Consider the following 20443-nt stretch of genomic DNA (forward strand, 5'->3'; position numbering starts at 1 on the left):
CCACTAGGTCAAAACCCATCAGTCAAAAAGGGACCCAAGCACCTTTGGGCCTCCTTAGAGCTCTAGAATCTGTGACTTGTAGATGTGTGGTTCCATGTGTGTGACTGCATAGAGGACCTGATTAATGAACAACAATTTGGGGTAAGTGCAACCATTTTTTTGCATTTCCCGCACTTGTAAAAATAGCTGCTGGGAATGTTATACCCAGGGGCAGATAGTTTTCTACACCAAGCAAAATGTAAATCTGTTTCGTCACCATCACCACCACCATCATCATCAACATCAATGTCAGCTACGTTACCCAAATTACAATTAAATTATGATATTTTTGCAACTTCAGCACTTTTTGAACATTAATTAGCTCTTCAGGAAAAAAAAGTAAGAGAACACATCACTTTGTATTACTGCCCTAAGTAATTTACCTTTACATAATTAAAGCTATTATGGCATTGTTCTCAAATGTGGGCTGAAATAGCTATAAGACTGAAGAATGAATTTGCCCAACAACAAGTGGACCTGCATTTTATGCACTTCTTTTCTGCAATCTAGAACCAACAAAAAATGCTTGTAAATATGATCTTCCCAAATATTTTGTGTAATTTTAGTTTGTAAACAAATTATGCATATATTATATACTTGGTTCTATTCCATTTATCGTAAGCTATGGTAAAATTATGATATGACTGTTCTTCTGTATTTTGCATTAAACCCTATATATCAATATATTTCTAGTGTGCTTACACAGTAACTTTCCCCTAGACTCTGTGATTTCTCCTCTCCTGTTTTGCTTTTCCTTCTAATGTCTTTCATTTTTTTAAAAAGAAAATTTGTTTAAATAACTTGCAGAAAATAACTTCAAGGCAGTGCCTATTTTCAGATGAATAACCACAGAAAAGTTGCTTAAGAAGAAAGGAAGGATGCCAGAACACATGGGGAAATGAGGTCTTTAGAACTGTGGAGTGAGTCTTCAGGGGCTATAATATTAGACAGAAGGAGGCAGGGAGTGAAAGCAACAGTTCTTTAGCAACACAGGTGTTCCTTCTGCTTGGTGTCCAAACAACTTACTAATCAGTCACAGCTCTGACTTCACTCGTTGACTGTAATCACTGAAAGATGTGAGCAGCCAGACTGACATGTCATCTCACAGAAATCACTTAGAGATTTGCCTCCATGTTTGCTTCATATCTTCCCTTCTGGGAGGTCTAGCACCTCTTTTTTAAATCTCAGAGTCCAGGACCCCTGCTGACTGCAGGTCTTGTAAATCAGTACCTTCTGTATCTACCTCTTGGCAGCTCTGCCTGGCATAGAATCAAAGAATTATAGTTGGTAGTGACACAGAGTCATCTATTCCAATCCCCTGCAATACAGGAATCATAGATTTAAAAATCCCTGACAGCTGGTCATCTAACCTTTATTTAAAAAACCTCCAGTGAAGGAGAGTACACAACTTCCCAATAGAGTCCATTGCACTGTTGAACAGCTTTTACTACCAGAAAGTTCTTCCTCATGTTCAGGCAGAAACTCATCTCATATACAGTGGTACCTTGGGTTACATACACTTCAGGTTACAGACTCCGCTAACTCAGAAATAGTGCTTCAGGTTAAGAACTTTGCTTCAGAAGAATGGCAGATGAAGGTGATGGACTACATGGAATTGGCCGAAATGACTGGCAGAATCCGAGACCAGGGAGAAGAGTCGGTGGAAGAAGAGCCTGGAAGAAATTTAAAGACTATCTACAGAAATATTGTAAAATTAATGAATGTTAGAATGATGTTAGAATGAAGTTAAGTGGTTTAAGCAGCAATGCTATAAAGGCGTATGTAAAAATGGACAGTTATCAGGTGAAAATCTAAAGTTATAGTATATTAAGTTAAAGGACTAAGAGAAAATAAAGAGGGAAAGAAATTGCTGAATTAACTAACTGAATTGGATTACAAAAAAGGGAGGTATGAGGAGGTCAGGGAAGTAAGGAAATGAATGTAAGGCATGGAAAGACTGATGTATTTTTAAGTGTTTTTTATTCTTTTTTTTTCTGTATTTTGTATTTTGTATTTTTCTTGTATTTTTATTTTGTCTTTTGTTTTTTTTGTTTTTTCCTTTTCTTTACTTATGTAATTCTTCTTTTTGAAATCTTAATAAATATCATTTAAAAAAAAAAAGAACTTTGCTTCAGGATAAGAACAGAAATCGTGCTCCGGCGGCGCGGCGGCAGCAAGAGGCTTCATTAACTAAAGTGGTGCTTCAGGTTAAGAACAGTTTCAGGTTAAGAACAGACCTCCAGAACGAATTAAGTAGTTAACCCAAGGTACCACTGTAATTTGAATCTATGGGTCCAGATCCTACCTCTGGAGAAACAGAAAACAAGCTTCCTCCGTCATTGATGTGATTGCCCTTTAGATATTTGAAGTTGGCTATCATATCAGTATAGATTCTTTTGGCTGGAATTCAGCATTGATCATGTATAAATTTCTAAGATTGATATTCCCCTAGTTTTAAGTACATAGTCTAAGATCCAAAGAGTGTACCCAAGGACACAGATATGTTCTCTACATCATGGGGCAGAATGTTTGTGATACAATGAGGATTCAATATAGATTCAGTAAAAATATTATTAATAATAATTAAATTTGTATACTGCCCTTCACCTGAAGATTACAAGGTGGTCCACAACACAAACATATGAAATGAGAACAGACGAATACATAATAAAACAAAACTGACAATAAAAACAAACCAAAAATGCCTCTTGCACAAACACATTTAAAAGGTCATAGAGTATTAATAGCCAAAAGCCTGTTTAAAGAGAAAAGTTTTTGCCTGGCACCAAAGGATATATTATGAAGGTGCCAGTTGAGCCTCCCTGGGAGAACATTCTACAAATGGGGAGCTACCACAGAAAAGTCCCGTCCCAGGCTTGCCATGTTTCAAAAACAGAAACATTTTTGAGCTTTTTTGAGGTTTCGTTTTGTTTTTTGGCCAACAGAAGCTAGGCTATCCTTGTCCAGGTAAGGGTGCAGCCGGGTTACTGGCTAAACCTAACAGAAGCTAAACCATGCTAGCAAGGCCACCTGAGCCTCAAGAGACAGCTGTGGATCCAGAAGTAACCTAGAGAAAAGAGTGAACAGGGGATTAACGTCTGATACTCTGAAAAGGCCATTTTCTACACTGGGTGACTGAGAAGCTGTCAGCTCCTGGGAACCTGAACAAGGATGGGCAACTTATGAGTAGAGGAATCAACATTTTGCCCAAAAGCCATGTAAGAGCCCTGATGGGTATGAGCCTGAAAAGCATCCATTTTTCTAACAATCTCTGAGGCAGTCATATTTTATGACTGAGAAAGATTTCTGTTTGCCAGTGGAAATTTAATCTGGCGTGTGATCTACTTTCTGGCCTTAAGAAGAGTTGTTCACTGAAGGCAGGGGGAAAAAACCACATGCTCTAATTGTTTGAACCAATAAAATTTTAAAATGTCAAGGGAGCTCTGAGTGCTGTTAATTCTTATTTTATTATTTTTAATTCTCTGTTTTATTGATGAAAGTGTTGCCTTGAAATCGATAGTAATTTTGCCACTTCATACCTCCGCCATGGGAAAGGAATGTGTTTTGATAAGAGATAGTGCCGTTAAGAACTTAAGGTGAAGATGGCAGATGTAATGAGACTGAGTTGTTAATAAGATCAAGAACATTCAGTTTTGCAAATACCGGTACATTGTTGGACATTCCATTGACTGTTGGCATCCTTCAGGAAATGTTTGATGAGCAAATAAAAATGATTAGAGCTAAGATTGATGAAATGGTGAATGAAAGCAGACCAGAGAAGGATGAAATGGAAAGCAGAATTGAATATGACACAGAGACTTCAGAGAACAATATGGATAAAAGATTGCCAGAAAAGGAGGGTGAAATTGAAGAGTTGGAGGCAGTGGTTGGTGAAATAGAAGAAACCCTTCACACAGGAGTTTAGAGAAATGAAACAGCCAAATGCTGGAGTCCTGATGGAGTAGAATGAAGTGTAAACAGAAGGATAATTTTTGAAAAATCAAGATGCAGAACCATGGCAAATTCAACAGGAAATGGAAGAAACTGAACTGGGTGTGAATTGATGAATACATCATAAGTAAAGAACTATGGAATATTATTTTAATATATGATCACAGCAGAAAGAGTCTTATGTGGACAAATATGGAAAGAGTTATTATTGTTTAATGTGGAGGAATGGTAGTTGAAGTTATTGGAGAAGAAGTTGATACATTTGATTGGATAAGAAGCATTTCAGACTTTTATTAATATCAAGAATTAGAGAACCATTGTTAAACTTTTTGTGTGAAAAGGAAAATGAATTAATTTGAGACATTTGGGTCAGAAGATTGGGGGGGGGGGATGCCTAACAGAAAGTAGATCAGTTGGATGTCATTCTAGAATGTCAATTTTGAATTATTTATTTTATGTAACTGACAAACAGAAAATCAAAATTCCTTTATATTTTTCTTCTTTTTTCATTTTCTTCGATTTTTTTTTGTTTTCATTTGGTGTTTTCTCTTTCTCTCTCTGTTTTTGTTTTTATTTAGATTAGTTTCTTTTATTTTGTTGCATTATGAAAAAGCTTTAATAGTTTTATTTTTTTTAAAGAGTATTTTTCAAGAAAATACAAATTACATATCAATTGTGGCTAACATGTAGTACTCATCTTCAAACACCAATGGTAACATGTACACAGCTTCAGTCATGTTGCTGTTCTTTGCACAGCACAGATGAATTGTAGAAACAATTGAGGCTTCCATGATCCAGTACAGATGAATGATAAACTCTAGACATCTTTTGCCAGCACAGGCACATTGAGATAATTGTGAGATGAAGAGCTGTGAAAGAAAGATACCCAAGGGAGAAAGTCTGAGTGTAAACTTCACTGGTGAGCCAAAGAAAACAGGTTATACTGTAAGGGTTGTTTATCTAAAAAGGGATACTGTGATTAGAACCTGCCAAGCAGAACCTGGAGTAAGAAACCATTGTGGGTCTCTGAGTCCACCCTGTAGGGTTCTATGGGAAAGAAATCTTGACAATCAGCTCTGCTTCTTCCTCTCTGTCCTATTACCGCTCAACATGTTACAGCATCTACAGTGCAGTAGTTACATTGCCACACCAGTATGCTCTGTAAGAACTATAAGTGGGTAAATTATATGGTTCTTTCTAGGAATGGGTTTGGAGAATTCAGTTCACATTTAAAGGTGGATTTATCAAACTCCCAGTTTCTGAAATACTATGGGAATGGAGACACAACTATTCTTTGAAATTCGCCCTTATCTGACTTTTTCAACTCAGTTCTCCAGCTAATTAAAAATGAATTTGTTAGGAACAGTTGTGCTTAAAAATGAATATATTGGTGAGGATTACATACAAAATGGATTATATTAGGATAAATTCACTGCAAAAACATGTACTTCATAGAAAAATGTGTTTATCAGGAGAAAATCACACAATTATTAAATTTGACACTATTTTGTGATATTTTTCTTGACCTAATAAAATTATTGCCCTACTGTAGAGTGTATAATTTTTCTTATGGACCAACACCGCTATCTTTCCTTTTTGTGCTCCTTTATTTCAAACCCTCCATATTAAGCTGCCTACATTCTTAAATAATTTGGAAAGCACTGCCTCGGTTCAAAAGTAGAGGACATTTCAAAGCAAGAGAACTGTGTAGTAGCCATTTCTTCCCATTTCTCAGATGTGGCATCTACTGTCTCAGAAACAGAGACCTGATCAATGCTGTTGGGTTGTGCAATGCTGATCCTAGTTGCTGTCGTCTGAGAGATGTCTAGAAAGTGCCTTTGCTCGACGAGCTGAGAGATCCTAGAGATCTCGAGTAAGGAGTAAGCAGTGAGGCGGCTAAGTTTGCTGCTGACACTAAATTGTTCAGGGTTGTCAAAAACAAAAAAGAGAATTTGAATAAAGGACCTCTCCAAAGGGAGTGAATGAGCAGTAAAATTGCAAATGCTATGCAATATAAACAAGTATAAAGTGGTGCATGTTGGACCCCCAAAAAAATCTTAATTTAAGGGGTCTGAACTAAAAGTGACAGAGCAGGAGTGAAATCTGGGAGTCATAGTAGCTAGCTAGTCAAGCTATGGAACTCTTTCCCCCAGGAGGCAGTGATGGCGAGCAACTTGGATGTCTTTAAAAGATGATTAGGCAAATTCATGGAGGGGAGGGCTATCCATGGCTTCTAGCTATAATGGCTATGCTCTGCCTCCACAGTTGGGGGCAGCAATGCTTCCAAATACCAGTTGCTGGGAACCACAAGAGAGTGTTCTTGTGCTCATGTTCTGCTCACTGGTTTGCCACAGGCATCTGGTTGGCACTGTGATAACAGGATGCTAGACTAGATGGGCAATTGGCCTGATCTAGCAGGCTATTGGGACACAGGTGGCGCTATGGGTTAAACCACAGAGCCTAGGACTTGCCAATCAGAAGGTCGGCGGTTCGAATCCCCACAATGGGGGGGGGGGATTGAGCTCCCATTGCTCGGTCCCTGCTCCTGCCAACCTAGCAGTTCGAAAGCACGTCAAAGTGCAAGTAGATAAATAGGTACCACTCCGGCGGGAAGGTAAACGGCATTTCCGTGCGCTACACTGGTTCGCCAGAAGTGGCTTAGTCCTGCTGGCCACATGACCTGGAAGCTGTACGCCGGCTCCCTCGGCCAATAAAGCGAGATGAGCGCCGCAACTCCAGAGTCGGCCATGACTGGACCTAACGATCAGGGGTCCCTTTACCTTTACCTAGCAGGCCATTATCTCCAAGCCCTTTTTGGAGAGATGTCCTGCCTGTATCACAACAGCTTCCAATATTTCTTTCTAAGGGGAAAAAAAACTAGTTGGGGAAAGTAGTATAGGTCAGGCTAAGTGGAGCATGCCTGCTGGGAATTGCATACCTCTTCTGAGCAGCATGTCACCCTCCCCAGCATAAAAATAGGCTCATGCCTCAGAAGCTGATCGAGAGGCATCTGGAGTAATTTTCCAATGGAATGTGAGAAGGCTAAGGTGAGTCATGGCTATTGGACAGAAAGAGCAGCAGAAAGTCAGAAACCCAACATGAATTACTTAGAAATCTTACATTTAAAGTCCTGCAGGACAGAGGCGTAGAAAATTCTATTAGTTACATTTGCTATATATGCTTATAATGATAGGAGTGTTGGATCTATTGATCTCCCTTGGAGAAGGAGGTATGAAATCAGAGGCTTCCTCTACTGTATGTTGTTGTGGAAAAGTTCACAGCCAGTTTCTCTCCAACACTGGAGCACTAATGTCAAAAATAGTGATGGGAAAATTTATGTTTGAGCATGAAACTGTCCCCACCATACTCCCAGAACTGGAGCAAACCCAGTCCTGGATCTGATGTAATTATTTCTCTCTCATTGTGAAACTGTTTAAAAAATAAATAAATCCAGAACTAATATATACTCCCACTCACCCACCATTTCTGCTCTGCTGGTGATTTGTAGGGCACAGGAAGAGAAAGATTAACCCTCCATTTGTTCTTCCCCAATTCTGCTCTTTGATCAAAGACTGGAGGTGTCAAAGACACTTAGGCTGCAATCATCACCCTACATACTTGGGAATAAGCTTCATTTGATTCAATAAGAGTTATTTCTGAGTAGACATGGCCAGAACTGAGGTACTTTATTGGGGGGAAGATGGATTACATCCATCTAATTCATAATCAGGATAGACCCACTGGAATTAATGGACTTGAGTTACATATGCCCATAGATTTCTGTGGTCCTGCGCTGAACCTGAATAACATTTTTTTATTTCCCAGTGCAACTTATTTCTTACATAACATGAATGGATGAATGGTATTTTGCTATTACCAATCAGATAAGTCACAATCACATGACCATTCATGTGATAGAGCTTTGGGCTTCATACATGCCACCAATATATGCATTGCATGCGGAACCTGCACAGTGTAGCAAGATATTCCAAACTGATTTATAGCTCAGCCACTTCAACAGGATTTCTACCGACACTTTAAAAGATGAAAATTGCATAGCCTCTCAGTACTTCCAAAGTAACGGAACAGAAAGAGCTGTATCTAACGAGTATGTACTGCAGATTAGCTGAAGGCAACATAATGACTCATAATTTATTGCCTGCACCTTGGCAAGGTATTAAATGTTGGTGAATGGGAGGCCATTTTGTTCCATTGCAATCTTGCAAAATCAGATTTTGACTGGGTTCAGATGCATCTGAGTAGTACACTGATCAGCAATATTGTGGTAACATGGCATCTTGGCTTGTCTAATAATATCAGTAGAAGGACTAAAATGGGATTAACAGTGGTGTGGTTCCACCTGAAATTCATATTGTTGTCCTAGGGCTCTTATGGTGCACTTTTACTGAAAGTATATTCAGTATCTTAACCTGGTAATTCCTCCTAATTCAGATGATATTTGTTTCACGTTTTTTAAAAAGGGCCCTTCATTTACCTACATTTTCAACATTTTAAAGTAATTGGTTTAAGTAAATGTCTTTGACATTGTATAAATATTGCATTAATTATTTTTTCTCTTTTTTCTTTCTCACTATCACTGTTTCCTTTTAATTTTCTTTTTTCACATTTTATAATATTTTTTTCATTTTTGTCAATTTTTTTCTTACACTTCTGATTTTTATATCAATCTTCATCAAAGCAGATACCTGCTGCGAAGCCCGTAAAGGTGGAAATGGATGCCAGTCACGGCAGCTGAATGCTGCTGGCTTTGTTTTCCTTATAGTCATAAGTCTATTGTGCACGTTTTCATATTGGTGGTGAACCATGCAGAACATTGTACAAGGTTTTTCTTTCTTTCTGTGAACTTCCTATTTAAGGGGAAATAACAGACCTGGATACTATTGGACTTTCTGGAGCTCCTTTAAAACATTTGTTATATTACATCAACATGAAAGCAACTGAAAAAACTATGCATGAATGAATGTTCCTTACGAGTGGCTTTTTTTCATTGGGGAAACCCTAAGAATGTTTTCAGAAGTGATGCTTAAATCATCTTTTGTATTTCATGCATATGCAAGTTGAATGTAGAATCTTCATGGTATAGAAGTAGATTCAGTTCAAAATGATAGATTCTCAGCATCACTTGTGGAAACAGTTTCAATCTTATGGCAAACACACAACATGATTAGCTACTTGTAGCATGGTTTGGAGTAAAATGTTGCCATTCTGTCTCAATTATGTTTCTTTGCAAAACAACAACAGCAACAACCACAAGCATAGTTATTCATTGGCCCATGGGTTGACCTGTAGTTCAATTTTATCACATGACTTGAATAGTCTATTAGAATACTTTGGTTTCATATATGCCACTATGCATATTGCTGTGCCTTTATTAAGATGTATTTATATGCTCTTTGTTATTTCTTATGACATTGTTTGTTTTTGTTTTTAAAGCAAAGTGTTGAAGTTCAGCCCTTTCTAAAGGACTATTAAATATAGTTGGGACCTCTTAAATACCCATAAAGAGTTTTACTGTCCCTACCTGTGTTTTTCCATTCACTGTGCTGTCAGGGAGAGCCTGTTTATACATCCCTGCACAATGTTATTTCTGACATTAAAGTCAATGGGGAAACCTGCAGAAGCATATTGCAATGCATGCAGAACTTCAGGCCGGAGCGTTTTTGCGTAATATATATTTTAACATAGTTTAGATTTATATGTATATATATATATTCAAAAACAAACAAGTAGCCATTTCGTACCTCTATAGGCTTTGTAAGTTCCCCAGGCAGTCCTTTTCTATTTTTCCTTCCTATCACAATTCTTCAGACAACTAAAACCTCTCTCAGAATACCGTCCCAAGACAGAGAGTAAAATATAGTATTTATTGTAGGTAAAATGCAGCCATTCCTGCCTTAACTAATACTTCTTTACAAAAAAATAATAATCATTCCCATATGAGACAGTTAATAATTTTACACCAAATGTTGTTACTTTTCAATACATCCACCAGATTAGATATTGGTGATAATTCCATTAACACAGTAATAGGCAATATTTTATATCACTGGCCTTATTAGTATGTAAATTATTGGAATGACAGGGATTAATTTATACAGAAAGGCCTTTCTTTTTTTGTATTAAGGGTAAAACACATTCTTTCATATAAATACATATAAATGTTCAGCTAATATAAAGGAATAACACACTAAAACGTATATCTAGAAATACATATTGAAGTAAAGATCACAGATAAATAATTATAATACCTGATGATTTTAAACTACCATATAACAATCCTCTAATAAAACTCTGATTCATCATTGGATTCTGTTTCATACTATTCATTATCTCTATGTGAAATTTAAAATCTAACTTTAAATAATAACCCAAAGGCCACAGGTCTTATTGTATAGTTTCTGTAGTTATGTCACTCGGCAGCATCAGAACTGAGATATCAATATGCCTCATTTCACCTGTGTCACATCTGTTCCTATTGCTGGAGGAAAATTTCTATTACCCTTGGAAAAGCAGCACTTTTCCCATGTGGATTCAGCACTCTGGAAATTACTTCCCATTTTATTATGTGGCAATTATGGTATGCTATGCTATGCTCTCATTTACCTAAAAAAGGTATAAAGCAAGATTTGCACCTCCTCTCCTCCAAAGGAACTTCTTTCTCTAAAACAGTGTGAAAAACACATTTTCAGACTCTGTGTAATATTTCTCAAATATGGAAATCAACAGGGAACAGAATTGCATTAGTCAGCTTTCATATCTTCACTTCTTAAAGGTATCAGTAAATTCATGATTGCTTAGAGCTTTCCACCTCTGAAATGTTACTTTATGAAATTTGGATTACATCTGGAAGCAGCTAGTGGACTGTTCTGAGGATATGATTCTCCCCTTCCATTTTACCCTTACTGTATATCAGTTATTATTTCCAAACTTCTAATACATTAAGGATTCAAATTGTTCCATTTCTTGCCATGATGCTTCCTGATAAATCAATATGCAGTAATGCCCGTCTATCCCCCTTCAGGCAACAATGTAGGATGTATCTCTTGTTTCGCCTCATTAAAGTATTTATTTTAGTTTGCCATTTCATTAATGTATTACGATAATTAAATAATTGACATTGCTTGAAATTTATAATTTTTGGAAGTACTGCCCAAGATAAACCACATCCCATCCATATTTATAACCCCCCACACAATTTTTATTGGTTTTTAAACAAATACAGATACATGAAACATTAAACAATTATCCAGGTGTACATCTAAGGGTGTTTGTTCTATCCATTGACTCTAGACATAAACTTACACATTCAACATTCATACTTAATGCAACCTCTCCAGAACATTGGAGGTGGAAATCTTGGTTCATTTATTCATGTTAGGAATGCCCCCATGTTACAAACTTTTGGAATAGAGTATTCTCCATTATATCCATAATTATAACTTCTTCACACATATAAACACACACACACACACCACACAAAGTAGTTTATTACACATAAATATAACATGAGAAGAGCCTGCTGGATCAGGCCAATGGTCCATCCAGTCCAGCATCCTGTCTCACAGTGGCAAACCATTTGCCTCTGGGAAACCAGCAAGCAGGGTTTGAGAACAAGAGCACTTTCCCCTCCAGTGGATTCGAGCAACTGGTACCCAGAAGCAATGTTGCCTCCAACTATGGAGGCAGAACATAGCCATGATGTCTAGTAGCCATCAATAGCTCTTTCCTCTCTGAACATGAGCAAGTGATCAGATGTAGGATTAGCTCCAAGTGTCTCCGATATTTTTTAGTCCACACAAATGGGAACTTTGATTTACTCTCCCCTTGCCCTTAGTTGTTAAATTAATATACTTTTTTTGAGTTATCATGGTTAATAGCAAATCAAAATACTTCTCTAATGCAGGTGTGGGAAATCTTTGGCTCTCTAGATTCTACAACTACAGCTCTCATAATCCCTGGCCATTGCCCATGTTTGCTAGGGCTGATGGGATCTGCTGTTTAGCAGCACCTGCAGGTCCAAAGGTTCCCCAAAGAGCTACTGGGGTGATGTTTTCAGTTCTGAAAAACATAATATTATAAGAGATACATGATATCCTATGACAATAATGATATCTTGGTAGTCTGATTATTTACTTTTATTTCATTTGTATTTTTTACTTAACGTAGCATGCTGGTATTCCAGAACAGGGAAAAAGGACATCTCTGTCTGGTTTTCCTATATAAAATTTTAATTTTGCCCACTGAGAGGTTTGCTCAGTTACTCAGTTTTTCTTGCATCAACCATAGATTTCTATAAAGAAAATTAGTTATTTCTTCAAATTAATCATTTTTACATATTAAATAGTCAGACATTTTATATAGTCAGACAATTTATACTACTTACCTTTGGGCATCTAATAGGTCTCATGATTAAGCAACTATTATACAAGTAGGTAGGTCTAATAATTTTGTTATGTTTTTAATATACCAGGGAATACATTTTTTTCTAAAGGCAAAAATAGATTACATGAAAATTTGAGGATAGTAATAAGCTTATCATTCAATCTGTGTTTCAAATACAGAACATAAGATTGAAACTTGTCAATGGTCAGTGATATCCACTTATGTATTGTATTTAGGAAAGTAAATGTTCTATTTCATATTATTTTTATGGGTATCATTCAACATATCATTCATATTGGGAACTTCACTAGCCAATTTATAATTTAGCAAATAATACCTAGCAACTGTTTTGCAACTTCAAAACCTTAATGAGCTACACTTGATATGTTATTTTATATACACTTTCTTCACTCCTAAAACCTTTAGTAATATGTTGGGAATCTGCATTAGGCAGATGTCCTAAAAATACTTAACCATGTCCATATCCTCTCTGCTAGTGTATATGCTTTAAATATGCATAAGCCTAAACATCTTGATGAACTGAAGCCTGTCAGTTTGACTGGCCTGTCAGAATTAATAAGTAAATAATCATTTAGATACTAGATGTTGCTGTTAGTTAGCATCCTTTCCTTCTACGATCTGCATGTCTTGTTAATGTAAACCTACTATGGATCCTATAGAAATATAACAACAATAGGACTTAAAATAGGACTGGGAATTTTTAAGGTGGGGTGGCCAATGTAGTGCCTTCCAGATGTTGCCTGCAACTTTCATCAGCCCCAGCCAGCATGTGGCCAATGGTCACATCTGGAAGGAACCACTTGGGCTATATCTTATACAGATGTTCAGAAACATATAAGGTTGTTCCACAACTCACAGAGAGAGGGTCTGTTCAAGTGTCACCCTCCCTGTGAAACCACCTTCCCTGTGAGTTGCAGGAAGCATATATATTAATGCAATGTTGGCACTAGCTGAAAATGCATTATTTTTTTGAGGGTTCTGCTGGCTTCTAATGCCAATTTGTTTTCTATTGTAATTTTATTGTAATTCTGCTTTTTTGTATACTGCCTTACTGCTGTGTATGAATAATGCTCTAGAAATATTTTAATAAATGAATAAATAAATTTTCCCTTATAATTTGTCCAATCAGCCAGCAATGAGGCTGCCTATAGCATTGTTGATTCTAATAACAGCTTGAAATTGCATGTCTCCATACAAGCAATAAAGAGCCATGCCCGCTGAAGTAGTGAAGTACCATATATAAATGGAACATGTAGGAAGCATACTATAGGATATATAGAGAAACAGAGGGGATTCCCACCAAATGTGTGTCATCTGCATTGCCCGCCCCCCTTATTACAGTGATTCGTCTATATGGGCACTAATGAGTAGCAACAATTGGTTGTTCTAGATCGTTTAGGTCTATATTTCTCCCTACTGTCTTGCTACTATGAAATGGCTTCTCAGTTACATCAGGGAAGTGAACTCTCAAAAAATATCTGAAAGCAAGGCAGCAGCAGACTACCTCTTTCTTACCAAAGAGACAACACTGGAAACACATGAGATATCTTATTTGGAAAGGAACACTTCAGTGGGTGGGTTTGGGGTAGAATCAGCTGTACTGCCCTTTACATTGACCATGGCAAAGGCATTCATGACTTTCAGGCATTCAGACTGAATGTAAGTGAAGCGTAGGTGCCAAGCATTGGGTGACCTAGATGCCCGGGCATCCACAATTTTTTTCTGGGTGCTTGGTACCCACACTGCGGGCTCCGATGTGACCTCTGGTTTCTAACCAAAGTCGCACCGGAGGCCCAACCAGGCCTTCCAACAGCACTTCCAGTACAAACCAGAAGTCTCGCTGGAGGTTGTGGGAGGCCTTGGGCATGATCTCTGAGGTGTCCGAGGCCCTGCCAGGCCTCAGAAGTTCTGCTGCAGCGCACTGATTAACATGACATCATGACACCGCAATGTCATGTTATGTCGCAGGTGCCATTGGGCACCCATTGCCTGGAGCCCAAGTTGGCACCCCTGGGATGAAGAGTCCCTACACCTTCTCTTGTCATCTTTCAGTGAGGCTTTCCCTATGGACAAAACAAGGGGCAGGATCATATTCACAGCTCCTGATCCAGCTCTGACCTATCTCAACACTGAAAAAATATTGGTGAGGGGTGAGGAGGGAGAAGGTGATGGGATGCTGTGACTGTGGAATGGGAAGTTAAACATCTGAGTGCTCAGATGAAGGGCAGAAACTTCAGCACAGGGGTGCTGAATGAGGGAGGGAGAGCCATGAAACAGAGTCTGAGTTGTGAAGGGGAGGTGCTGAAGCAAAGGAAGCAGAAATAGGTTGGGGAAAGGGGAAAGAGATGGTGTGAGTCCAGAGACTATTACCCCAATCTGATCCTTTTACAGGCATTTAACTAAATAGTAAGTACTTTGTGAGTGAGTAATAACATATTTCTCTAATTATTGCAACATATTTTTATGGGGGTTTTTATTAGAGGACCACACCAATTCTCTAAGAATTTAAAGGTGTGACAAGCAGGGCATCATCTAAAGCTAAATCTCTAGGCAGCAATACAGCTACCCTCACTAAAGCACCCACTAATTCACAAAGTTCAAAACTGTGTGTGATAACCAGCTTCAGCTATGCCCAGAGTAGACACATTGAAATAAATTGAGCATTGTGTATCAATCTTAGAATCAGTTAGCATTTTATATGTTCCTGTATTTCATAATCTTTAAAAGACATCTACTCAGCATTAAAGCTCTGGATACAAAAACATGTTGCTGTCCATTAATGTAAACTCTTGATTTCAGTAATCAAATTACAGGAATGTATATTTGCAGGTTGTAAAATAATTGTTTTTATTTGATATAAAGTTGGTCTTAACATTATTTTGTTATTTTCTTTTGGTTACTAATCATATTTGAATTGTAACACATGAAAAATAAATCAAGCATATCCAGCATATGTCTGGTTCATTTAAAGCAGATGTGAGGAACCTCTGGCTTTCAAGATGTTTCTGTACTACAACTCCCAACAGCACCAGCAAGTATGGTCAGTAGTAATGGATGATGGGAATTGTATTTCAGCAACGTTGGAGCACCAAAGGTTCCCAACAGCTGGCTTAAGCTAGTCTAGGCTGGTTCAAACCAGAGTTTGATCCTAGTTTGCTTTAACTAGCTTTGGTTAGAGCAAACCACAGTTCCCCAAGGTCAGATGTAATGGGGAACTGTGGTTTTAAAGTTCATGGGTCACTGCTTCTCTTTCCCAATAAGCCATGATTTTAGGTGTGGGTGTGGGGTGTAGGGGTGTGTGTGTGAGAGAGAAACTGTCCATACTAAATATCTTCTCTGGAATGCTATTTAAAAACAAAACTCTTTCCAAATGTAGAAATATATAGTTTTAATGTAGTTTATGAAGCACTGTGTAACTCTTTATTCATTCATTCATGTCTCATTGACATTCTGTCTCAATGGCTTTTAGTACACACTGATGGTTACTGTCATGCATCATATCTTTTCCTTAAAACAAGTGTGTGCATTGTAAGTGTAATGTCCCACAAAATCTTTCCAAGTGTAATGTCAAAAACATTTGTAACCTTATGCACGTCTTTCATTACTTGTTTAATGTCCATTTTGTCTTTACGCCATTTTTGTAATAAAGAAAAGTGATGTAACATTCATTTAGCAGTAGTTTCTTTATTTTTTATATATAGGGACTGTTGTTCTAATTCACACGTTTCCACATCACAGTTAATTGTATAACATTCTTCTCAGGATCCCCCCCCCCTTTTAAAGTCAAAGGACAGTATTGTCTTATCAGTAAAATATTGACGAAAACACAATCATCGCATTGTGGTTATTGCTTCTTATTCTGAACCCTACCAAATGTAATGCAGCTATAAGAACAGTCTAGTTCAGCATCTAGTTCTCACAGTGACTAGCCAGATGCCTATGGGAAACCCACAAGCATGACCTTAATCTATTTGTAATGCCCAGAAACTGCTATTCAGAGGCATACTGCTTCTTTACAGTGGACATAGAACCTAGCTTATCATGAAGATCTTTCAGTAAACCATAATAGTGTTCAGATTGTGTGTGTGTGTGTGTGTGTGTGTGCATGTATGTGTATGTGTGTGTCTGAGTATAACATTTAAAAAACCAAGTACAATTGCCAGCTCCTATTAACAATAAAAATAATCTCTCAGTTATCCTTAAGCCTCAACTTCAAATCAACCAAAGCTGAGACCCACCTGAATCAGGTTACTTGGCTTGAGATTTGGTCAAATCTGGGATACAGCCCTAGTAGATATACCAATAGTATTGTGGGAGTGTGACATATATGCATCAGTTCAAACTTGGCTGTACACATGAAAGCAGCTAGGGGTAAAGGTGCTATGCCATGCAACATAAGAATTTCAGGCCTGTGGTTTTGGTAGCATTTTTCAAAATAGCTGCACAAGTGCCTGCTTCCTTATTAAACTTGTGTATACCTGTTCCATCTTAAGTCAGAGACCTGCCTTAAAGCATCATGGGAGTGAGGGTGACCAACATGTGGTCTCCTCCAGTAAGATTCCATACCTTTCAGTCCAAGAATCACATTTTTTCACAAGGAAACTTATGGGGACTGCATGTCAGCTGTGGGCAGGGCCAGAAACAAAAGTGCCCTTGGTAGACTACAGCAGCCACGTAAAAGACAGGGGCCCTCTCTCCACATAGACATTTTCCCATCCTGCATATAGGAAATCAAAATGCATTTTCAGAGTTAAAACAAAACAACCCAAGGAAGGCACAGAGCAGGGACATGGTCTAGGGAGAGAGGGTGTGGCCTGGGAACAATCCCAAGGGTGAAGATTCCCTTTTCCTATTCTGATTCCAACATAAAGATGTGCAGAGGAAAATAACACATGAGGAATAGCTCTTAGCAACTGTTTAATTAATTTTTACTCTGATTAATCATATTAAAAAAAGAAAATCCTACTTGTAATCCAAGGAGGGCACAGTGTCTGACAATCTATATAGATTCACCATGCTGAGATTTTGTTGGTAATACTTTCACCTTCCAAAGCTTGGTCTTCGATAGCTACTATTTCAAATTGAAATAAACTGGGACCAGTAAGAAATATTGTTTGTATTCCATTCCCATTTACTGAACCATCATTTGAAACAAATGTCACGGTGATTTCAGCATCTTTTAAAATTAGTAATTATGGGCTGTAGGCAATGCTAGTTCGACTCAGAGTAGACACATTCAAACTAATGAACACCACTAACAAATGCATTTCAATGAGCTTATTCTGAGTAATACTAGCATTGGATACAATCCTTTATTCCCATGCAGGTAAATATTACAACAGATTACATTAAGGCCCTTTTTTTCTAAGAAGAATAGACCAGTGCAGGTAATGAGTGGTCGACATAATTTACGTGGCTTCCTGAAGTATTGAACTGGTTGGATGCACTGCCCATCTGAGCCCCAAGTTGTCACATGCAGCTAGTTTCCTGCAACCACAGGTAGTCAGAATCATTTTCAAAATGCTGTACTTTAAAATACAGCTTTGTGGTGTCCTACAGATGTTATTAGAACTCCCATCAGCCTCACCAGCATGGCCAATGATCAGAGATGTTGGAAGTTTTATTCTAATTACATATAGAAGGAGCCATGTTGGCTACCTCTGCTATATATTGATGGGTACTACCTGCTAGTACTAATTTTCACATGTCATCTCATTTGTCTGATTCGGCTTTGATGGAATATTTTCAGAACAAAGCCCTCTGTCATAGTTAACATATTTGTAATTAAAAGGGTTGGGAGTGATAACACATTCAAAAGTTTTTGAGAAACTCTTATTGAACCTGGTGTAGTGATGGCAAAAAAAAATTTATAGTTAACTTGACAGGACCATAGATAAAGATATTTGCATTTATGAAAAGCTATTCATATTTGAAAGCGATAGAATTGTGGAACCAGTACATTTTTGACAAATGTCAATCAAAATAAACACAGGATCCAAATCAGCAAATTTTATACAGCCCACTATTTTAAAATCTGTGACTACCTTGCAAAATGTTGAATTCTCAATTGCCAATTGCCGACACTCAATTCACTAGAATTAAGTATGAAAATATGTGATCAATTGAGAATTGAGATTTTCATTACACAGAGTGTTGCCCATAAAATTCAATATTTTATTTCCTTTCTTTACAATTTGATGTATGTTTGCTTCATAACTGCATTACTTTGCAAAACCATCTCTCCTTATTCTGCTTTCTGCATAGGCTTTCATTTTCTCTGTAGCAATTTATGTAACAGTAGCTCAAGCTCTATCATGGTGATCACCACAAGAAAGTGGTGGAGAAAATTCTACAAAGTTGCTATTCCCCCCTTAGGGGGAGAGAAAAATAAAAATCTGAGGCTTTTTTATGGGAAAATAGTCTGCTTTGGTTTATTTTGCTTTTTGCACACTGGACATCTTTAGTTGAGAGTTGGGTGCTCAGAATATGTCTCCAATTATGTGATCAGGATTTCCAAGAGGGCTGGAAGTAAGGACTTCTCCCTTCCCCAGCTATTTGTTGTAATTAAGGGGTTGCATCCCAAAGAACAGACCCAATGCAGAAGCTTGTATGCGAGTTTCTTTGATGGATTAGGGGGGACAACAAAGAAACAAGAGAGAAAATAATCTCTGCAAGTGTCATGAAGCAATGTAACATGAAGAAATGCATCTCAATGCATTTTGGATATAAACTGCTCATTAGGGGCAACTTGAAGATAATGTTTGTTGTGCTGCTTCTTAGGCTAATTAAGTTTAGCACCTGTTGAGGTTGTCTCCTTTCTTGCTTATATCCCTTCGTGAATCAGATCACTTCTTGTCTCCTTCAACCATGAAATTCTAATCAGTTCTGTTACTAATGGGATTAGAACTATTAATTGCTCCACTCAATTAATTAATAAATTAAAACATCACATAATAAAAAAACCCCAAGAACTTAAAGTGAAAGAATAAAGGGATGTGTTATTCTCAGCAGGAGCAAAATGATTAAATGGGGCTTTATAGTTTTAGGAACTCACCAAAGAGTGAGTTGACATGATCAGACCATAGTTGTAATGGATAGCATTACTTAATCATGTCTTGTTCATCCATTTATGTAGTGGGAGGATTCTACCTGCCAGACTTGCACACTAGGGATGCACAAATTTAGGGGTTTTTCCAATGCTGCCACCCTCATGTAGCAGGCTCCCACTTATGCAATGGAAATTTCTCCTCTCTTTCCCTATCTCCAGAAGCCCCCTTCTTATGCACCCTCAGAATCTTCTGTAGAGGGTTTGGGGACCTTCTGAAGCAGGCTTTCTTTGAAGGGATGGGAGAAGGGGAAGATCTACTGAGCAAGCAGAATGCCACACATGGATTGTTGGATACAATCAATGCCTTGCAGCCTCTGCACCTCTCTGCTTATACAGGATTTATCCTAAGCTAATCTTGTGACTCAGTTCTGTACAAAACAATAAGCATTTGCACAGAAAGAAAAGCCTAACAGTAATGTTAAGCTCACTGCCTGAAATCCATCGGCATTGAAAGAAAAGATGGTAGGCTTTAGATTTATTGGTGGGCAGAGCTCTGTCCACAAAATTCTCCCACAGGGAGAAAGGGACAAAGCCATTTTTGCTGATAGTGTGAGATGTGACATAGTGTTTGTAGGGGAAACTTGGGGTTTGGCATGATTTCCATTTTACCCCAAGGCAATTCTGAGAGACAGGCTAGAAAGTGGGGGTGGAGAACATACCTAAAGGCCATTTCATTCAGATTTTGAAGTGAAATCCACGTAAATTCAGCTCACTTGTATGGAATTTGGGTTCCAAAAACTTAATCATAAATGACCATTCACTCTTCAACAGATTGTAAGTTAAGACCAAAGTATTAACACCAGTTGTTTGGCAATGTAGCCATTTGGACCAGGGAAATGGGATGGGGGAATTAAGGGGCCTCTTCCCATACTATTTCTCAATTTCATTTTTCTCCCCTTTCCAAACTGTATTCATTTTGCT

General features: G+C 37.8%; 1 protein-coding gene across 3 annotated transcripts in view; it reads left to right on the top strand.

Annotated features, from left to right (window-relative positions):
• The window catches only part of NCAM2 (neural cell adhesion molecule 2), a 206076-nt gene that overhangs the window by 171673 nt on the left and 13960 nt on the right, over positions 1-20443 (top strand). Inside the window, exon 16 of one of the 3 annotated variants that reach the window (XM_081003682.1) lies at positions 8690-10998. The exons of 1 other annotated variant lie outside the window; for it this stretch is intronic. In XM_081003682.1, the coding sequence (XP_080859808.1) occupies positions 8690-8811 (122 nt within the window). In that variant the 3' untranslated portion in view covers positions 8812-10998. Of the gene's footprint in view, positions 1-8689; positions 10999-20443 lie in introns of those variants that run through there. One more of the 3 variants, XM_081003683.1, reaches the window with a different exon arrangement.

Source organism: Podarcis pityusensis (genome assembly GCF_964106645.2).
Source record: "Podarcis pityusensis genome assembly, chromosome: 4".
In the NCBI taxonomy this organism is placed as follows: Eukaryota; Metazoa; Chordata; class Lepidosauria; order Squamata; family Lacertidae; genus Podarcis; species Podarcis pityusensis.